The 20,625-nt window shown below is 41.4% G+C and overlaps 2 protein-coding genes across 2 annotated transcripts; one reads left to right on the top strand and one right to left on the bottom strand.

Annotated features, from left to right (window-relative positions):
- Positions 1-913: 913 nt before the first annotated feature.
- On the top strand, positions 914-5,770 carry LOC141010890 (lysophosphatidylserine lipase ABHD12-like). The gene is made up of 12 exons (XM_073484042.1): positions 914-1,132; positions 2,554-2,656; positions 2,838-2,957; positions 3,138-3,168; positions 3,253-3,298; positions 3,439-3,568; positions 3,641-3,678; positions 3,921-4,000; positions 4,507-4,589; positions 4,741-4,819; positions 4,923-5,056; positions 5,669-5,770. Exons 1-12 carry the CDS (start codon positions 1,030-1,032, stop codon positions 5,694-5,696), a joined length of 975 nt encoding a protein of 324 aa, XP_073340143.1. The 5' UTR covers positions 914-1,029; the 3' UTR covers positions 5,697-5,770.
- A 44-nt stretch (positions 5,771-5,814) lies between these two features.
- On the bottom strand, positions 5,815-15,395 carry pygl (phosphorylase, glycogen, liver). The gene is made up of 20 exons (XM_073484476.1): positions 15,093-15,395; positions 14,422-14,523; positions 14,240-14,318; positions 13,906-14,009; positions 12,976-13,107; positions 12,433-12,544; positions 12,121-12,203; positions 11,885-12,022; positions 11,239-11,331; positions 10,502-10,648; positions 10,247-10,410; positions 10,022-10,136; positions 9,661-9,762; positions 8,982-9,129; positions 7,878-7,936; positions 7,627-7,768; positions 7,123-7,330; positions 6,897-7,031; positions 6,648-6,714; positions 5,815-6,490 (listed from the first exon to the last, which is right to left on the bottom strand). Exons 1-20 carry the CDS (start codon positions 15,333-15,335, stop codon positions 6,302-6,304), a joined length of 2,562 nt encoding a protein of 853 aa, XP_073340577.1. The 5' UTR covers positions 15,336-15,395; the 3' UTR covers positions 5,815-6,301.
- Positions 15,396-20,625: the final 5,230 nt, after the last annotated feature.

The following is a 20,625-nucleotide window of genomic DNA, read 5'->3' as shown; positions in this document are numbered from 1 at the left end:
TATATATATATAGCTGAGGTTGAAATTTAAAATAAAAAAATAACAAACACCTTTGCCAACATGTATGCAATATGCATTAATGTAGCCAATATGATCAAAAAATGAAAGTGAATAAAACATAAAATAAATCAACAGTTGAATGAGGGTAAAGTTTCTTTAGGAGGCAAAGCCCCCTATAGGACACAAGGGAAATAGCATGCAGGTAAAAATTGCCCCATCTAGTGAAAAATAGTAAAAATGACAAAAACTCATCCAGGACCACAGAATGAGAGACTGGTAACATGGGATGCATGACTTTATGCTGTAACGACAGTGGGATGACAGTTTCAGCTGTCTGTCTCTAACATACAGTGTTTTATAGATATAATATATGAGCTGAGGTTGAAATTTAAAAGGAAAAAAACCAAAACAAACACCTTTGCCAAATTATCCAAAAATGAAAGTTAATAAAACATAAAGTGAATCAACAGTTGCATGAGAGTAAACCAGTCAATCTTTAATGATTATAAAGATATATATGGAAATATACACACATACACAACAATTTAGGCATCTATCATGTAAATCTAAGAAAACTCAAATACCCACAATGCCTTGCACTGACTGCGGCGACATGTCCGCTGGGTGGATTCCGTTTCGTTTGGCTTTGTGGTGAGGACTCTTGTATCATTCAGATGTTTGGTCTCGTTCTTGTGTTTTTGTTGCTTTCTGTAATGAATTAGTGTTTTTGTGTAAAAAGACATTTCCTGTGTCCTTGGACATGATCATACTTTTATCTGTGTGTCAATAATTGACCCAATTACTTCACGTCTGAATCACTGTGTCAAATGTGAACCAATAGCAGCAGAGGATCTGATTAGTTTAACTTGAACATTGACCTCTTTTCTGTGTTTCATAACGCTCGTGCTGTCAGGAGGGCAGCTCTGCTGGATCCTCCCTCAGTCTCAGCACTGACACAAGGAAGGAGGAAACACTCAGCCGGTCACATTTTCTTGCTGCAGGAGGGAAATAGTTTGAGCTGAGGCAAGAATGAAGAAAGCTCTGTCGTTTCTGGTCACTGTGTATGTCTCAGTGCCTGTCATCCTCTACCTGTTCCCCTGGATACTGGGACACGCCATATTTGCTCACTTGGGTAAGTAATGTGTGTTTATTTAGTGTACAGTCACTGAATATTAGTCATAAGCACTGGCTGTTTGTTAGAGCAGAAATAATGCTTCCCTAACAAAATGGGTCAGACACAATGTCGTGGTTGTGTGTTATTAAGTGCATTATACGTTTGTCTGATATCAGACTGTTTGATTGTGTCCTGCTTTTACACAAAAGCTGTTATAACTACTACTTTTTGTTAGTTATAGATTATTATAGATAGTTACAGATAGCATTAACCAGGAATCATTCATTTTTTAGTTTTATGTAACAATTGCATAAAAAAAGTTAGACTATTTCATAATGATTCCACTGAAATGTAAAAAAAAAAAAATTATAATGAAAAGTTATTGATACGATACGATCAGGGTACGGTTCAATGCAATATGATGCAATATGGTACGGTACTATACGATATGATACGCTGCGGTTTGATATAATAAGATACAAAATGATATGATACAACGTGATAACATACCAAACGATTCAGTATGACACAATATGATACATTACACTATAATATGATACAATACAACGTGATATGGCATGATATACAATACATTCCAGCTGGATACGATACGATACGATGCGATGCGATACGATACGATACGATGTGATACGACACGATAAGATACGATGCGATACGATGCGATACGATACGATACGATACGATGTGATACGACACGATAAGATACGATGCGATACGATGCGATACGTTACGATACGTTACGATACGATGCGATACGATACGATAAGATACGATACGATAAGATACGATAAGATACGATGCGATACGATACGATACGATACGATGCGATGCGATACACTATGATAAAAAGTTATGTGACATGACACTATATCATATGTTAGCTATGATATATGACGCGTTATAGTACTATTCGATACAGAAAGTAATGCTATTTGATATAATATGATATGACTTATATGATGCAATATGATATTATATACAATACTCTGACATTCGGTAATGGACAATATGGTACAATATGATATATATAACACAAAATATGATATGAAATTATTCAATACAACACAATATGATGCGATATGATATGATACGATACGAGACAATATTATATGATATGATGCCTATGATTTGATACAGTATATGATATATGGTGCATTATGACACGATACAAAACAATGTAATGCGATATACTATGATAAAAAATTATTTGTTACATTGTGATATGATAGAAAACGATTCAATACAACCCAATATGATACAATATCACGTCAAATGATATCATGTGATCTGATATGACACTATACAATCTAATGCAACATAAGATACGATATGATGTGATACAGAATGATAGGATAAGATAAAAACACTTAATATAAACAAATCACACTGACCTTGTGTCCTCTTTTTATTTGCCGCAGTGAGGCTGCCATTCTTTGTGGATCTTGACCGGCCCGAAGTCTTGCTGAACCACACATGTAACTTCTACCTCAACACAGAGGAAGGGGTCTCAGTGGGCGTCTGGTAGGTCATCTCTGGGTTCCTCTGTTTGTCCATTCAAGTGCATGAATAGGACCGAAGTCTACTCATTTATCTACAAGAGACCACTCAAAAAAAAACCTACCGTACATCTCAAAACACAGGCGTATTTGTTTATCTCACTCAATCTTTCCCCCCTCTCGCTCTCTTTCTTTGTGTCTCATAGGCATACACTCCCCGCCAGCCAATGGGAGGAGGCCGCTGGGAAAAGCCCTGAGTGGTACCGGGAGACTCTGGGAGACGGCCGTCCTGTTATTATCTATCTCCATGGCAACACAGGGACCAGGTGGGACGAGCAAGCAGGATAGAGGCCCTTGAATTGATCCTAATGGAGTCTAGTGGGTATCAGAGGCCCCTGAGTTTATTCACGGGCACAATGAACACAGGGGCTTGTGGGTCGGAGTGAATGAGTCCGAAAGCCACTTGTTTGTTTGTATTCATTCATATTCTCCTGTCTGTTCTGCAGGGCCATGGGTCACAGAGTGAAGCTGGTGAAGGTACGGCTTATGATCTAAAGCGGCTTCAGTTTTCTGTGAATTGTTTTGACTTCAGATAAAAACTTAGATTTTTGTGTGTTGCAGGTTTTAAGTGCAGCGGGATACCACGTCCTGTCTTTGGACTACAGAGGTAAGATGCTAAGTGATGTTCTGAATACAAACATGCAGCCCAAAGTGATGCACATAACAAAAGTTGAAACAGCACAGACCAAAATAAACAATGATATAAAAAACTTGATGATTTTGAAAGTTCATATGCTTTCTTTTGAGGTTTTGGAGACTCAACTGGGGAGCCGAGTGAAGCTGGACTGACCAGTGACACCCTCTATCTGTACCAGTGGGCAAAGAGCCAAAGCAGAGGAGGCTTTGTCTGTCTGTGGGGACACTCGCTCGGCACTGGGTCAGTATCTCACCAGATGCTCTCACCAGTAATTGAGTAAGAAATCTGTAAAACTTTTTTGTTTTCTTGTAGGGTGGCAACCAATACTGCAATGAAAGTACAAGAACAAGGTGGGTTTAAGTCTTTAAAGGCCTTTTATACACAAATCAAATCCACACAGTTGATTTTAATTATAGAAGAGGCTTCTTCTCAGGACTATGTGGGTGTGTAGAGACTGTTTTATTGACATCTCCCTGACTCTTCAGTTAGTTTTGTTGCACCTGAGCAGGCGTCTAATCAGCCAGAATAAATTAACACCTGTGTGGGTGTGCAGCAGCTGAAAATCATGAACTATATGCTGCATTTTTGTCAGGGTCTGTCATTGATGCCATAATCCTCGAAGCTCCATACACAAGAATTGAAGAAGCTGCAGCCAATCATCCGCTCGCTAAGGTGAGGCCAGTTACATTTTTGTCTTTCTGCAGCCCCTCAGGCTGTTTATCAGGAAAACACAGCTGCCCACATTTTATCTAGTCTCATACGAACGCAAATCCTAAAACATGAGTTTTGAGCTTGAATTTATTTTCATTTTTCAGTCTTGAGGTCTTAGTTTTGCACTTCCAGATTCACTTTTCCTGCACTTATTTGTAGTTTGAATACATTGTTGTACTTTTTCACATCCGCAAACCTTTTGGCTCCGATTTGGCTCCCGAATCTGCTTCATCTAGACCCACGGTTAGACTAAATGTAAACGTATAGTTGCAGTCAGGAGGCAGAGAAGACATTTTACCATATTTATAACAAGGATCACACTGTAGACAAAGGTCACTTCTGCATCCTCTTCCCCTGTTTTGAAATTCATAACTCACAAAGTTGACTGATGTTGACCAGACAAACATTTCTGTTCTTCAGGAAATTGCAAAATATTTCTGCACAGTTTGAACTCTGTGTTCTTCCAGATGTACAGGTACTTTCCAGGATTTGAGAGCTTGTTTTCGCACGTAATGGAAATGAACAACATTGAATTTGCGAACGATGAAAAGTAAGTTTTTTTTTTTTGTTGCTCTCATTCAAATTATAGATTTATTCAATTTGCAGGGTTATCCATCTTTTAATAAGCAGTGTGTAAAAGAATATGACAAAGTAAATTTAATTCAGCTCTCATGATATATTTTACTCTCACATCTACACAGTGTAAAGGCCTTGACCAGTCCACTTCTTATTCTGCATGCAGAGGATGACAAAGTTGTCCCTTATCACATGGGCCTGAAGGTACAGCCGCTCTTTATTTATGCTTCCTCTGACTGCTTAGATCATTTCCTAGTGGATACCGCCGCCTCCTCTCTGAATTACTTTGCATTTTTTCTCTCTCCAGCTGCACCAGATTTCACTTCAGGCTAAGAAGAAATACAACACAGATGTTCAGGTCGAGATGGTTTCCTACAGTGCAAAACTTGGATACAACCACAACAGCATCCATTTAGATCCCGATCTGATGAATGTGGTTGGGTAAGTTTAGTCAAAACTGAGAGAGAGCTCAAGGAACCTATCACCCAAAAATTAAAATTCAGTCATTAACTTCCATACGCTTGGAAAGTCAGGTGAGGTTTCATAGTCCACAAAACATGTCTGGCGTCACGATGGGAGCAGAGAAGGTGAACCAAAATGCAGGAGCTGATCGGCTGGAAAAACACTGGGAAAAGGGCTGGCCTGACGGAGGAGATGCAGTACAGATGTGGAGGGCAAGCCGACTGGGGAGGAACACAACAAAACAGGAGGGAAACAGCAAAAGACACCACAAAAACCCAGAAAACACATAAAATATGAATACAATCAGACTTAAAGACAGGACCGTGAGATCTAGAGCTTCACAGCGTTGCAGCTTTCTCCTTAGATTACACCGGACAAGCTGTATGGAGCCATTTTATATTTTGGGAGAATGCTGCAACACTGTTTTGCTTTGAAGCTCCAGAAATGTTTTGCGGACTACAAAACTTCACCCGACTTTCCATCAGCATGAGGGTGAGCAGATAATGACTGGATTTTCATTTCGGGGGGTGAACTGTTCCTTTAATATGTCATGTAATGTTTACTGAAATATTTCTTCTGTTTTGGTTGCAGGACATTTCTACAAAAGCAGAGGCAGTAGATTGGCTCTCCATCTTCTTGTGTTGCTTTGTACATTTTGCAAAAATAACATAAAGATTTATATTTGCCACCAAACGTGTGTTTGTCTCCTGAAAAGTAACACAAAAGCACAAATGATGCACATTTTATCACACAAAAAGTTTTTATTTTGACAAAAATACTGCAGATCACAGATGAAGTCAACTTAAAGCGATACAGACGTAAATAAATCTTGTAACTCCATCAGCCTGCCAGGAGTAAAGACGGACTAACTGTCACTAAGTACAAATATGAAGGCGCAGAAATGTCATTAAAAATGCAGTTTAGTCAGCTGCTCTGTCATCCTACTGAATTCCTGAAATGCGGACACCCCCACAGATCCTGAACTCCAGGAATGTCGAACATGACGTCTCCACACTGACTCTTTACTGTTTACTCGTGCTAAAAGACTGTAACAGACAATTTATAACGCAGGTGCCTCGACTCAGGTGCATGGACAATAAAAACTGTAGATGTGATTTCTAAAAAAGTTCTGAAAAAGATCCAGTGATGTGTAACTCGAAGGTTAAAAGCGGAAAGAGAAATGATTTGTAAACATAAAGGCAGCCCCTCATCGGTGAAACCGCCTCACATCTTCTTCAGGGCTCGGGCCGTTTCCTCGATGGCCTCTCTCGGCTCGTTCGGAGGCGGGATCTTCAGGTCGGTCGGCTCGACGCCCCACACCTCGGTGGCGTATTCTGTGATGGTTCTGTCGCTGGAGAACTTTCCCGTGGCGGCGATGTTCTTGATCACCATCTTCGTCCACTCCTTTGGATTCTTTTAGAGGAAAAGGAAAGATTTTTACTTGAGGGTTCATATGCACTATTTTTTGCTTCTGTAGGTCTTCTCAAAATACATTTTTATTCCTGCTTCCTGCAATACAAGACAGGGAAAAAAGAAATGAGGCTCCAGGAGTGTTTGAGGTAAATGTTACCTGATAGAGCTGGCTGACTTTCTCTTGGCATTTCATGTAGTCTTCAAAGTCTGCAAACACTTTGAAACTGAAGAGAGACAAAGGAAAGATAAACAAATCAAGTCTGACAGCCTGAACAAAAAAGTGACATTCATCATGAGAAGAAAAACAGAAGAAAACCATAAAAAACACGTCTGGAGGTGGAATGACTCAACTTACAGTAAGTTAAACTGGGCTACAGAGTAAATGATGAATGTGTTTGTTTCTCACCGGTCATGTTTGAAGAGCATGTTCGTGACGTCTTTGAAAAGATCTGGATTTTTGGGGCTGAAAAATCCACTCGTGATCTGGTCCATCACTTGTTTCAGCTCTGGGATCTTCTTGTAGTACGACATGGCATCATATCTTAAAAGAAGAAGACAACAGTTCGTACAGTTTTAACAACATAAACAAGCTATAAAAACATAGATATAAGGATTAAAATAGGCTCCTTTACCCCGTTTTGTCCATTTCAGCCACGTCCTCCACCCTCATGCCGAAGATGAACAGGTTCTCCTCTCCGGCCTCCTCGGCCATCTCCACGTTGGCTCCGTCCATGGTGCCGATGGTCAGAGCTCCGTTCAGCATGAACTTCATGTTTCCTGTTCCTGAAGCTTCAGTTCCAGCAGTGGAGATCTGCTCGGACAGATCGGTCGCAGGTATCACTGAAGAGAGAGAGACCAAGGAGACAAAGAAGGTCATGTTTTCGCCTGTTTGTTGGTTTGTCAGCAGGATTACACAAAAACTACTGAACAGATTTCCACCAAACTTGGATGGAGGATGTGTCTCGCACAGAATAGACCCCATTATCTTCTGGTGCAGATCTGAATCAAGGGACAGATCCAGGAAGTGTTTCTTTTCTCTTACCATCCAACACCAACATCTCAGCATGCAATAAAAAATTAACCAAAAGAAAAGTAAAGTTACAAAATAAAGTTAAAGGAAGTTGGCTGAACGGTACCTTTCTCTGCTAGAGAGACCCTGTAGTTCTCCAGGTAGATGACCTTCAGCCTGTCTCCCACCACAGGGTCATTATTCACCACACTGGCCACTGAAGTGATCAGCCTGATGATCATCTTCGCCATGTGATACCCAGGAGCAGCCTGCAGAGGGCGACAGAGAATGACTGTTAAAACAACAAACATCACACCTCTCTCGGCCTGTTTATTGGACTTCATGTGTGTTGTTTGTCTGCTTTGTTTGAGCTTGTACCTTCCCGCCGATGATCACCGTTCGTGGTACAAAAGGTGCAGTCGGGTTCTTTCTGATGCCTGGGGGAACAGAAATGACACATTAAAAGTGATGGAAAAACACGTACCTCTCGTTCTGTTCTTCGTTTTTATGCAACACCTCAAACTCTGCCTAGAGGGCCAGGATCCTGAAGTCGCCTCTTCACTGTTGACGTTTTTTTTGTGGTGAATCTGATCTAATAATGAAGCTGCACGTTGAGGACCTGTGAGGCGTCTGTTTCTCAAACTGAAAGGCTCTGATGTACTTGTTCCTTTGCTCAGTCGTCCTTGTACACCTCCCACTCTTTCTATTCTGATGACAGTTTGTTTTCTGAAGGGAGTAGTACACACTATCGTATGAAGTCTTTAGTTTCTTGGCAATTTATTGCATGGAACAGCCTTCATTTCTCAAAAACAAGCACAGACTGATGAGTTTCAGAAGAAAGTTATTTTTTTCTGGCCATTTTGAGTCTTTAATTGAACCCACAAATGCTGATTCCCCAGATATTCAACTCGTCTAAGAAAGACCAACTTTATTGCTCCTTTAATTGGCAACTAGTCAACGTTTCTACAATCCACAGATACGCCCAAGGTTGACACTTCTACCAAAAGTGGCATATCATGTTCACATGATATCTGTGGTTTTGCATAGTCATTTATGGCAATGTCTAGACTGTGTTTCTGACCAATGTAATGTTATTTTAATTGAAATGAATAAATAATGTGGTTCTTTGTTTTAAAAATAGGGACATTTCGAAGTGACCCCAAACTTTGGAGCAGTAGAGTGCATGTAATATCTGCTGGTGATATTCCCACGACAAGGGAAAGTTAATTGCATGTTGCACAAAACCTGCTGACGAAAATGATTTCCTCTTCACGGTCTGACGAATGAATGGAAAATTCCTGCTCTAGATAACAGCAGACGCATCTCATTCTTAGTGTGTGTTTTGACTTGCTCCGAGCACCAGTCAGGTGGGAACTGTTTGCATCAGGACATGTCAGATTGTGTCATGCAGCTCAGCCGCCACAGAGCTGTGTGGTTGCTTGTGAAACCTTCTGGCACTGAGTAATGAGTGATTTCACATACGGTTGTACATGGCGATGATGTGCAGACAGTTGAGCAGCTGTCGCTTGTACTCGTGGATTCTCTTCACGTGGACGTCAAACATGGAGGATGGGTTAATTTGCACGCTGTACTCCTTCTCCAGGTACTGGGCGAACTTCACCTTGTTGTCCTGTGAGAAAATCAGAAATATGTGATGAGGCAACAGAGGTGTTATTCATTGAGGTGAAGGTGCTGAATCACGGATTCGACCTGTCCTGACACGAAACTGACTTTAAAGCCGCAACGTGACGATGCTCAAAGAAATCAGATTATAATGTCTCTGCCTGCCTTGACCTGCAGGAAAACAAACAACTAAGTGACGGCTTTTACTGCGGACAGAAATAAGATATTCTGGGTGTTATTTATGTTGAAATGCACGGCTTCAACGTTCAGAACAAGCCTTCACTATGTATGTTCATCAAGACTCATCTAAACAATTTATCAATACAGTTTAACTCATTTCATGTCAAACAAAGCTTCTAAATCTATTTGTATGTTGTTTCTGTTTTATACCAATACAACAAAGTAACAGTACTCCATTACAAGTAAATCTGAGTGGTTAGGGGGAAAAGTAGTGTAAAGTAGCTCAAAATGTAATGTAATGTAATGTACCTCACTGCCATACTTAAGTAAATATGCCTAGTTACTTTCAGCACTCTACCTGCTTCACTTTGGAGACGTCACGGATGAAGGCAGCATTGTCAACAAAGTCATTCAGCTTCTGTAGCTGGCTGAGGTCCTTCACATAATCCTCCCCAATCACCTAAAAGAGATGTTTAAAGGTCACAATAAAATGTGTGCACAACAAACTGATGATGTTTATTACTCTCCACACTGTATATCTGGAAAACTGACTGGATTACAGGCTGTTAAAGACTCAGGACACAAAGCCAAGATTCGATCATGTGACAGCTGGGGAATATATGGTTGAGGACTCGGGAGTCTTAACGGCTATACTGTAGCTATAACATCTCTTCTTGGCTCTCAATCATTTATATATCAGTCAGGCGGCTCGAACAGACCTCAGCTATGAGCTCAGCCAGGCCCGGGTTGCAGAGCAGCAGCCAGCGTCTGGGAGTGATGCCGTTTGTTTTGTTCTGAAACTTCTCTGGTTCTAGTTCGCTGAAGTCATTGAATCTGTTGAAGAAAAAACACAGATGTTAATGAGGAAGATCTTAATCAGGGACAAAATATAATGGAAACATCTAGTGTGTTTTGATTTGAGGCCACACCATCAGAGGGCTTACACTTGAGTCTTTATGATGTTGGAGTGTATCTCAGCGACTCCGTTGACAGCGTGAGATCCCACGATGCACAGGTGCGCCATGTTCACCCTCTTGCACCCATCTTCTTCGATCAGAGACATTTTCCTCAGTTTGTCCATGTCTCCTGGAAAGGCGGCTGCGATTCTCTGTCGTAGCAGATTCAGATTGATGCGTCACAGATGTGTTCTGTCAATAAAAATCTATATTTATGTGATGTCTAAGCCGAGGTGTACGTACGTCGAGGTGGGCCTGGTTGATCTGGTAGATGATCTGCAGGTGTCTGGGCAGGAGCGTCTCCAGCAGCTCCACAGGCCAGCGCTCCAGAGCCTCGGGGAGGACTGTGTGGTTGGTGTAGGCGAAAGTGCGCTTAGTGAGGTCCCAGGCCTGCAGGTTTAACATCACAGATCAGCTTGTTAGTTATTAAAGCAACAAAATGTAACTTTCTAGAGAGAAATAGCTGATTGCTGAGCCATATTTACAGGTCGTCATATACTGACGCTTAGGGACTTTAAAGACTGAACAATACAAGTCTGAATCTGCCCTTCTTTCTTGATATTATCCTTTCTGTGCTAATTTAAATTACATTATTTTTTTTTATTTATAACAAACTGCCTCTATTTTATTTCTTAACCCGAACGGCAACTTTCTCTATGTCACATGAACATTATGCAACACAGAAATGTCTGTTTCATCAAGCTGCCAAGCTCTGTGGTTATAACCACCTTTGTGTTACTTCTAGTTGTTCATTATTTCCTTATTTAGGCCTGTTGCACTTTCTACTGATGCTCTAAATCAGGAGTGCCCAAACTTTTTCCTTGGAGGGCCAAAATGAGAAGTTATTGTATTGTTATGATGCAAAAATAGTACTAGGATCCCAAAGCAAAGTGTCACTCTGCCCACCACGCTCAGATTATGAAAAACCTGGAGCCCTGAAGTGGTTTCAATCAAATCTACCAGATCCGACTCTCACTCACAGTGTCCCAGTCGAGTTTCTCGATGTCCACAAAGATTCTCATCAGCTCGGGGATGGCCATGGCTGGGTGAGTGTCATTCAACTGGATGGCGACCTGGAAGACATGAGATTCTGCAGTGAAACAGCTGTCTCGTTCGCCCTGATGCCACTTCTCTAAACGTTGCAGAATAACAGGGGAGACTGTTGTATGAGGTGTAGGTCTGTGACTCAATAAGCTGCTGTGAAACACTAAAGGAAGGTTTGTGTGATTAATATCTAAAAAACTTGCCACGCCTTTGCACAATGTTATATCTGCAAAGTTTCAAACTCTGCAGAAATTCCCCACTTGGTGTTATGAAACAAAATTTTGTTTTCAGGCCAGTAACTCATTTTACAAAGCACAGTGAAATTCACTCAATTTCAAATTTCCTGTGAAATGCATTCCTGCATCTTTTCAGCAGATGTTTCTGTTGAATCTATTTAACTTTTTTGTTGTCAGTTTGTTTGAGTACACTAAAGGCCTAAAATCAGGAGGATGAGCTCGTGCCACAAGACAAAAAGATGTGAAGTAACATCCCCCTGTTTCATTTACAGACACTCACTTCTCAGAGCTTCTCAACTCCTTTGCTTTTTGTATTCATGAATAAATGACTGAATTTGAAGTTTACTTTGTCTGGGAAGCTCTCGAAGGAGGTTCGGCCGGGGACGCCCTTCTTAGTGGTCTTGAAGCGGCGGATGATGTCTTGGAGTGTGGCCGCCACAACAAAGTACTCCTGCTTCAGTCGGAGCTCTTTTCCCTCGAAGAACTGCAGCGTACAGAGACAACGGAGACAGAAAAGACCTTCATTTAAGTACAAGAGGAGACAACATCAACATGTGCTTAAGGACAAAATATTCAACTTACGTTGTCGTTGGGGTAGAGAACACGGGAGATGTTCTCTGCCAGATTTCTGTCCAGAACAGCCTGGATGTAATCTCCCACATTAACTATAGACGATAAAGTGCATTTAAGTTAAATAATACACATAATATATATTATAGTGCTTGATTGAACTTTGCAGAAGAAGAAATGGCAGAGTTTTGCAACACAGACACCGTTTTGCAAGGTGCCAGTGTTGCAGCAGTTTCCTTCTTTCTTGCCAACTTGTTCTGTTGACAAACTAAAAGGAAAGTTTTGTAAAAGTGGGTTTTTACATTCGAAATGGTCAAAACTTACAGTCCCTCAGGTTGAAGTCGTTGGGGGCCCGGGCGGACCACAGCCTCATGGTGTTTACAGTGTTGTTCATGTAGCCGGGGATGGGTGTGTCGTAAGGCATCGCCAAAACCACCTGCATCAGTGAGAAGTGCAAACAGTGAGTCAGCAGGAAAACACAGCAGCACAATGTCGAAACTGAGGGACAATGTAGGGATAGAAATCATACTGACATACTGTAAATCTAAACCCTATCAAGACTGTAAAAGTCCTGGAATATTTTTGTGTCACATTTTAGTCGGTTTGTGTCATTTTTCATAGTTTTGTGTGACTCTGTAGCTATTTTGCATAACTGGTTAGTCACTTTGTGTTGCTTTCTGTTGTAGTTTTGCATGACTTTGTAGTAGTTTCTGTCACTTTGCAGTCATTTTGCATAACTAATTCATGGTTTGGCATTGCTTTGTTTGTCATCTTGTACTAGTTGGGCCTGTTCAGTAACCATCCACGATACTGACAAGCCAACTACCTATCACAGTACCTTCTGTAATGTGTACACATCTTCAGTACCTGAGTGTCGACCCATTTGGAGCCATCTCTCGTCTCCTCTACCCGTCCGTAGAAGTGAACCGGCAGCATGTACTCAGGACGCGCTTTCTCCCACGGGTTTCCGTGTCGCAGCCAATCATCTGCCTCCTCCACCTGTAGCGGATCAGTCCAAGGCAAAGACAAAATGCTTTCATATGATATTACACAGTGTATCAGGGGTCACTGAGCAAGAAACTCTAAAATCAGTCCACTTTATGCATCGAGGTGAGAAAAAAGGAACTCCCTCCTGTAATTAATCAAGTTGTCATTAAGATGCTGTATCATGCATAGTCAGCTCCATGATTAGATTAGATCTGGTGTGAATAAAGTGCAGCAACTTTCCCCACATTTGCTGTCAGATAGCAGCAGGAGCTGAACTGATACTGTAGGTTCATCCACCCCAGTGAGGAAACACTGAGCTTCAATCCAGTCCAGTGTTCAGAAGTGCATGTTTACAGGCTTTGAACAGCAAACAACCAGAAGAATTCAAAAGGGCAAAAGCCTTCAGACTGGCGATCTCTTATCGCGAGATACGCAATGTTTATTTGGCTTTTTCATCTAAAACCAACCCGCACCAGCTTGTGCCCCGTCAGTGTTGCTAAAGGTTAGCAGACCGCACGCTAACTGACTGTTAATGATTAGCTTGTGATGTATTCTGACCTAATTCATTTCTGCTTCAGCCCTGACAACAAAATCTTGACTTTCAAAGTAAAAGGCTTTTAAACTCTGTTAGGGCGTGTCCTTACAGAGTCCTGAGCTCTGAGTTTCAGAGTCGTTAGGGCCACTTGTGGGGCGTTGGTCAAACTCTTCAAGAAACTGAAACAGGTCCAGTTGCCTACAATACAGCACCCAGATCTACCATGACCTGCATGACTGAGAACCTTCATCAACTTGTAGAAAGTATGTTTTTACCTGCCAACCGTCTCTTATCTTCTGGTTAAAGATCCCATATTCATATCGAATGCCATAACCGTACGCTGCCAGACCCAGGGTGGCCATCGAATCCAAGAAACATGCTGCGAGCAGGAGAAAAACACTAGGAATTAGACATAAAATCAAAATACTCTGTGAGACACAATATGTGTTCATGTTCATGGTGTCAGTGGGGGAAGTGCAGAGTTTATTTAGTCATTCACACAGTCATTTCCTTCAAATGTCAAGGAGGTATTTCATGGACAACTGCCAAAATAAGATAGAGTTGTGTTGTAATGGAGGTGTTTGCATGCAAATCATCCTTGACTTTTACCTGCCAGCCTGCCAAGACCTCCGTTCCCCAGACCTGCATCCTCCTCCATCTCCTCCAGCTCCTCCATGTCCAGGCCGAGCTACGGAAGAAGGGGAACATTAAAGCCAGCTGTTGATATTTTTCTGACAAAATAAAAAAATGTGTGTGTGTATTTGAGGTTTGCAATCTCTGTCCTGTCTGACCTGGTAGATGGCTTCATCGCAGGCGTTCTGCAGCCCCAGGTTAATCATCGTGTTCTGCAGCGTCCTGCCCATGTAGAACTCCAGAGACAGATAATACACCCTCTAGACACGCAGAAAGAAAAACATCTTTTCAGAGGCTTTATATGTAAAATATGAGCCTCTCTTATAATCACACATTGTGAGCGTGCAGAGCTGAGCAGCGAGTGAATGAAACTGGGGCAAGCAAACAACTTTTCCTGCACAAAATAGCTCCGTAAACATGATGCAATTACCTAAAAGTACTGAGCTTTGTGGAAACCTGGAAAGTCTTACGCAACAGAAATACGTTGCACAAAAAACTACTTCCTATAAAAACTGAAGACTTGTCAGTGAATGAGCTCTTTGTTATACATTAGTGGCTTCCTTTTACAACAAAATGCAGTTTGAGTGAGCAGAAAATCATTTATTTGCATGTGTGATACCAGAAAGCAACTTTTAAATGTGATCTTAATGTGACATTTATATCTGTTGGTCAGTTTCTGGACAATCTAAAACATATTTGAAAACTTTGCAAGTGTCTCAAACATGTCAGCAACATATTCTCAGGACTGTTACACTCTAAGGTATAAGTGGACTGTATACAGACAGTATAAGATGTGTTTTAGTTTCACACTGAAGCCTCTGCTCTTTACCTTTGGGTCTGCTTCATAGTAAAACTGCTGTGTTCTGATCCATCTCCCCACCAGGTGATCTCTCACAGTGTGAGCCAGGGCAAAGTAATAATCCCTGGGTGTTGCAATGTTTCTGTCTTTCACCAGGGTGAAGTGCAGGTGGCGGTTGAAGCCCTTCTTCAGCTCGGCCACATTCTCCACTCCCACGATGCCCCTGATGCTGATCTGCTTGCGCTTCTCCTGGTCGGTGAGAGGCGTCGCCATGCTGATGTGGGCAGGTAAAGGTTCGTCCTGTGGTCCCCTGTTGTCGTCTCCCCGGCTGGAAGTGAAGCTGAAAGTGAAGGTGGTGTCACTTTTTCATGCAGCAGTCTCCTCCTTTTGCTGCTTTTCATTGGTGAGTGCAGGGGGAGGGTGTTTCCCCCGGCCGGCCCCTGCTGGGCTGAAGAGCTGAGCAGCAGGAAGAGGTGCACAGAGAGACTACAGATAGGAGGGAGTGAAAGTTAAAGGGTAACTCCACCAGTTTTGCGTGTTAACAGGCCTTGGGGAGTACTATTGCATATGTGAAAAGTGGTAGTATAAAGCAAAGCTGCATGTAATCTGATAAAATGCAGTTAAAATGCTCCAGTGATGTCACTTGACCCAGGATTAACATGCATTCTGGGTAAATATTTCCAACTGCATAGCTGATCGGTTATTTATGCCAAATTCCACATCCGCTGGTCGGTTAATTATATTTACAGCAATTATTTTCATTCAGTGGTTGGCTCGTGGAGCGGGTTGTCCATTCATTGCAGCGTTGGGTCCCAGCCATGCCTTTCTTTTGCGTGGTAGTTTGCTGCCATTGTTGTGTGTGAATGACAGACAAAGTTTAGAGCACTTTGGATAAAAGCCCCATATAAATGCCCTCCGGTGGCCATGATCACAAACACAGAAACCCCAGTATGGTGGTGGCAGCGTCATGCTGTGGTGATGCATCTCTGCAGGAGGCCCTGAGGGTCAAATGAATGCAGCGAAACACAGGGAGATCCTGCAGCCTGATGCAACCCGTGTGAAATCTGTAACCTAGAGGAGGAACCTCATGCTTCAAAACGACAATGTTTAGGTCCTGCAGTTGAGCAGAAACATGCCTCTCTTTAATTCCTAAACTCGCAGCTGTGTCCTGTCTTATCTCAGACTATGTATCTTATCTTAAGAAACCAGAACTAGAACTTCTTCAATCAGCACTCGTCCTGTCGGGCCTGTATTTCTGCCTTTGTCTATAGAAACCATTGTCTCGCTTCACTTGCCAAAACTTGAACAAACAGGAAATCAGTGTTTCAGTGAGTATCGATGATATACCCATTAACACATGGACGGCTACATTTAAAGCTAACAACAGTGTGAGCTTCTTCAAAAGGCTAACATCACATCAGCACTACAATCTCAATATTTTGCTGCTACTTTTGGCAGTTATTGTTAATTTAGGATGCGTTTATACCATCCTTACTGAGGATTCCTAACTTGGTAGGTTAGCTTAGTTGTATTTCCATAGAAAAAGATGAAAACATGTTTCTGTTTTTACCAGAAATGCTAAATGTCATCCTAAACTGAGTGTAAAAAATGCCATTAAACCTTCTTCAATTCAGTGTTGTAACACAGTAAGATATGAAAACGTCAGAACGAGAGACATCCCAGGAAACATGAGACCTTGTTGACACCTATTTATTGAATATTCACACATACAAAAACACAGAGGCTCATATTACACTTCAGATCATCATAATAATAGCAGTAATATGGTAATGATAAGACATATAATCATAACAACCATAATAATCATACTGTGTTAAAATCATAGTCATAACCATGTTCATTTTATACTCATAAAATTCTTCCATAGACGTATTTCAGTATCACTGTAAAATAATAATATCGAGTGATGACTTTCCACCGCGGATCAAACAGGGCAAAAATAATCACTTTGGAGTTAAAATGCAGGTAACACACACCCTCACACACTCTCACACACACATATGTATGTACATTTGGAGGTGTAGCACCCAGTGTCGCCCAGCAACAGTGCGTACATTTTTAATAATCAATAAAACGAGGCTGTGTTATAGACTTCAAATCATCCCCGGGTCTAGTTTGATATCATTTAAGTGTATTTGGCTGGTTCAGAAACGATAAAAGTTACAATCACACAGTTTTAATGTCAGTGTCGAGTTCATTTAGCTTCACGTATTCACTCATGAGAGGATGATTTGTGTTGAAAAACTAACTAAAGTGTGTGTCAGCTTCTCTTGGACGTAAGGAAAAATCCCTTTAATGAAGTGTTTTGCTGAATTAAAGCCATTTTGTTTATTTGTCCTGGAATCTGAGGTTGTGTAACGCTGTGATAAAGGCCGCTCTTGTCTCCGTATGAGTCAGAGGAAGCTCCCGCTCTCTCGGTGACCCTCTGCTGAATGGGGCCGCTTTTGTAGTCTCGTATTATAATTACGGCCGGACAAAAGGCTTACCTTGAAAAGCCACCAATTAAATGTCGAAGCTTGAATCCGGCCTCGCAGCAAACGGCCGTGCGACTTTGTTGATCACTGCGGTAGTCTGGTTTTTAGTTTAACATCGTCAGCACACATGCACATCACATACTGAGATTTATATAGTTCACCGTTTGCAGCCATTTTTAGCATCCAAGTGAGCAGCCATCAGTCCCAGATGATTTACAATCGATACACCCCCGGGGGGACGAGAAAGGAAACAAAGGTGTTAGAAAGTTAAGATGCTCCCTTCAATACTGCGGTTGTTGTATCACTAACAAACATGACTATTGTTGAGTTTGCCCTTTTGCTGATAGAAAAAATACGTAGCAGCAGGTGAAGTCAGGCATCACAGATGTTACAGTTGACTCTGCTGAAGCAATGAATCTAGTTTGTAGCAAAGTGTTAATAAATCTTTTGGGTATTGAAGAGGGGGAAAAGGCACACCCACGAAGCTTAAACACAGGATAGCACCTCATGTGAATGCTAGACACGTTGTCGTATGTCTCAGGGCGGTGATGCACCGGGAACGGTTTTTTGGCAGCTTGAAGTGCAACAACTTCCTCGAACTGACACCTAAACATTTTGGCTTGAGTTCCTGTTACCAGACAACATTTTTAGCCATGCTAGCAGCTTATTATAGCAGCTTTGGTCCTGACTGAAATATCTCAACAAACACCGGATGTATTGAAGACGCTTTGTACATGCATGGTCCCCAGAGGAGGAGTTGTGATCTGACATTTCCCCTAGCGCCACCTTGAGGTTGACAATTTTTGGTTTTTGACAAGTGTTGAATGAATTGGCTTGACATTTTGTACTGACATTCATGGTCCCCAGAGGAAGAGTCTTAATGAATTTGGTAATCTGTCGTTCGCTCTAGCGCCACCATGACTTTGACATGTTTGGTTTTGAATTTCTGTACCGACACTCATGGTTCCCAGCGGGTGAACCCTCATGACTTTTCTTGATTCCTGACTTTTCCTTTAGCGCCTCAGGCAGGTAAAAGTTGCCACTCATCCAGTGCAATATCTCGATATCTACGTGTTGGATTGGCATAAAATGTTGTACTGACATTCCTGCTCTCCAGAGGATGGATCCTGATGACTTTGGTTATCCTCTGACTTTTCCTCTAGCACCAACACGAAGTTCACATTTGTGGTTTTCAGTGAAATATCTCAACAGCTGTTGGATGGATTGCTGTGAAGTTTGGTAAAGACATTCATGTTCCCCTCAGGATTAACTGTAATAACTTTGGTGATTACTTACTTTGTGAGGACAACAGTTAAATTTGTCCAATACTTTGGTTTTTGACCTTTTACTTCTGAAACTACAGTTTGTTTACAGTTGAGCTTTGTGCTAACTAACAAATGTTAGCATGCTAACAGGCTAAATAGGATATTAATAGTAAACTTTATTCATGCTTAATAATAGCCATAACCATGTTAGCATTCCCATCGTCGCAGATGTACTTTGTGTTTAGCAGTGATGGAATACATTTACTCAAGTACAATTTTGAGGTACTTGTACTTTACTCTGAGTATTTCAATTTTCTGGTGCTTTATACTTCTACTCCACTAAATTTATTTGATAACTTTAGTTTCTAGTTACTTTGCACATTGCAAAATGCATTTGGGTACATTTTCTAATTAGCAATTGTTAGCATGCTAAAGTATGATGGCGAACATGGTAGAGATTACACCTGCAGAACGTGAACAATTTTAGCAATATGATTGTAAGCATGCTAGTATTATCGTTAGCAGCTCAAAGCACTGCTGTACCTAAGCAGGCTCCGTGTCACAGAGCTGCTAGCATGGCTTGAAAAACATCCTGTCTCACGTTGCTGCCTGTTGAGGAGGCTGTTGCCCAAATTCGATGTGACAAAAACATCCCAGTGCATCATCACCTTTCCTGTTGCTTTAGCAGGACATAAACTGCTTCTTACGATTGCTGTAAAGCCTCTTCAGTTCATGAACAAACTCCAAAACTACATTTTTAAAGCGACGAAAAAGATTCAGTTTCGTTTCTTTCGGTAATAACTATACATCAAATAAAGGAACAATGATGAATTCTCATTGGAAAAACTCTGAACATCAATAACTTATTTAGCTATACACCTCTCTGCGATAGATCATTTCAATAACAATATTACAAAACTACCAGGATTCAGTCACCTACAGTAAAAAAAGCCAGAATGAAGCGAGCTGCTGTAGCACCTTATTCAAGAAGCTTCACAGTCTTTAACCCACTTTCAACACTCATCAATACACAGAATCTAAGCTTTTATGATACATTAGAACCAAAATGTGTCCCATCGGTTTTGAGAGCTGCACCACAGAGAAAGGCTGCGCTAAGGCCTCGCTTCCAGTAGCATATAACACGCTGATGCTGTATTATAAGTATTTTTTTTTAAAGACAATACAGAAGGGTCACATGAGCTAAGCCACTATGAAAAGCGTCTCATGTACACGGACGAGAATACGACAGTGACGCGGCTGAGAGTCGGACTATTGCTCTCGTCCAGGGATCATTGACCAGTCTCAACCCCCCCCACCCCTCCCACAAAAGACCAACTCTCACGCTCCCCCCTGGTGATTTAAATGTGGAAGGATCATGGCAGATACAGAAATATAGAGAATGTTGCGTTTTGTAAGAAAGGATAAGATAAAGTGAACTGAAAGTTGGCTACTTTTTTACAAAAAAACGTATTTCCTTTTAGGAAATGTGCTTCTTTCTTTGATGCCGAGAGTTTGATAAGAGGAACGATACCTCTTTGATGGCTTTATGCTAAATATGAAGCTACAGTCACCAGGCGGTTAGTTTAGCTTAGCTTAATGACTGGAAACAAGGGGAAACAGCTAGCCTGGTGCATGCAAAGGTAACAAAATCGGCCTACCAGCACCTACACATACTTTTTTTTGTGCTTTTAAAACCAGAACATGTCTTTTTTCTGTACATTTTAAACAAATAAGATATAAATGTTAAATAATTAAGCTTTAGAGGTGTTGGTAGACACATTTTATAACTTCAGACAGAGCCAG

Source organism: Pagrus major, chromosome 16, assembly GCF_040436345.1.
Source record: "Pagrus major chromosome 16, Pma_NU_1.0".
Lineage (NCBI taxonomy): Eukaryota > Metazoa > Chordata > Actinopteri > Spariformes > Sparidae > Pagrus > Pagrus major.
The sequence above is the reverse complement of the archived record's forward strand: the minus strand, read 5'-3'. Positions and strand labels throughout refer to the sequence as shown.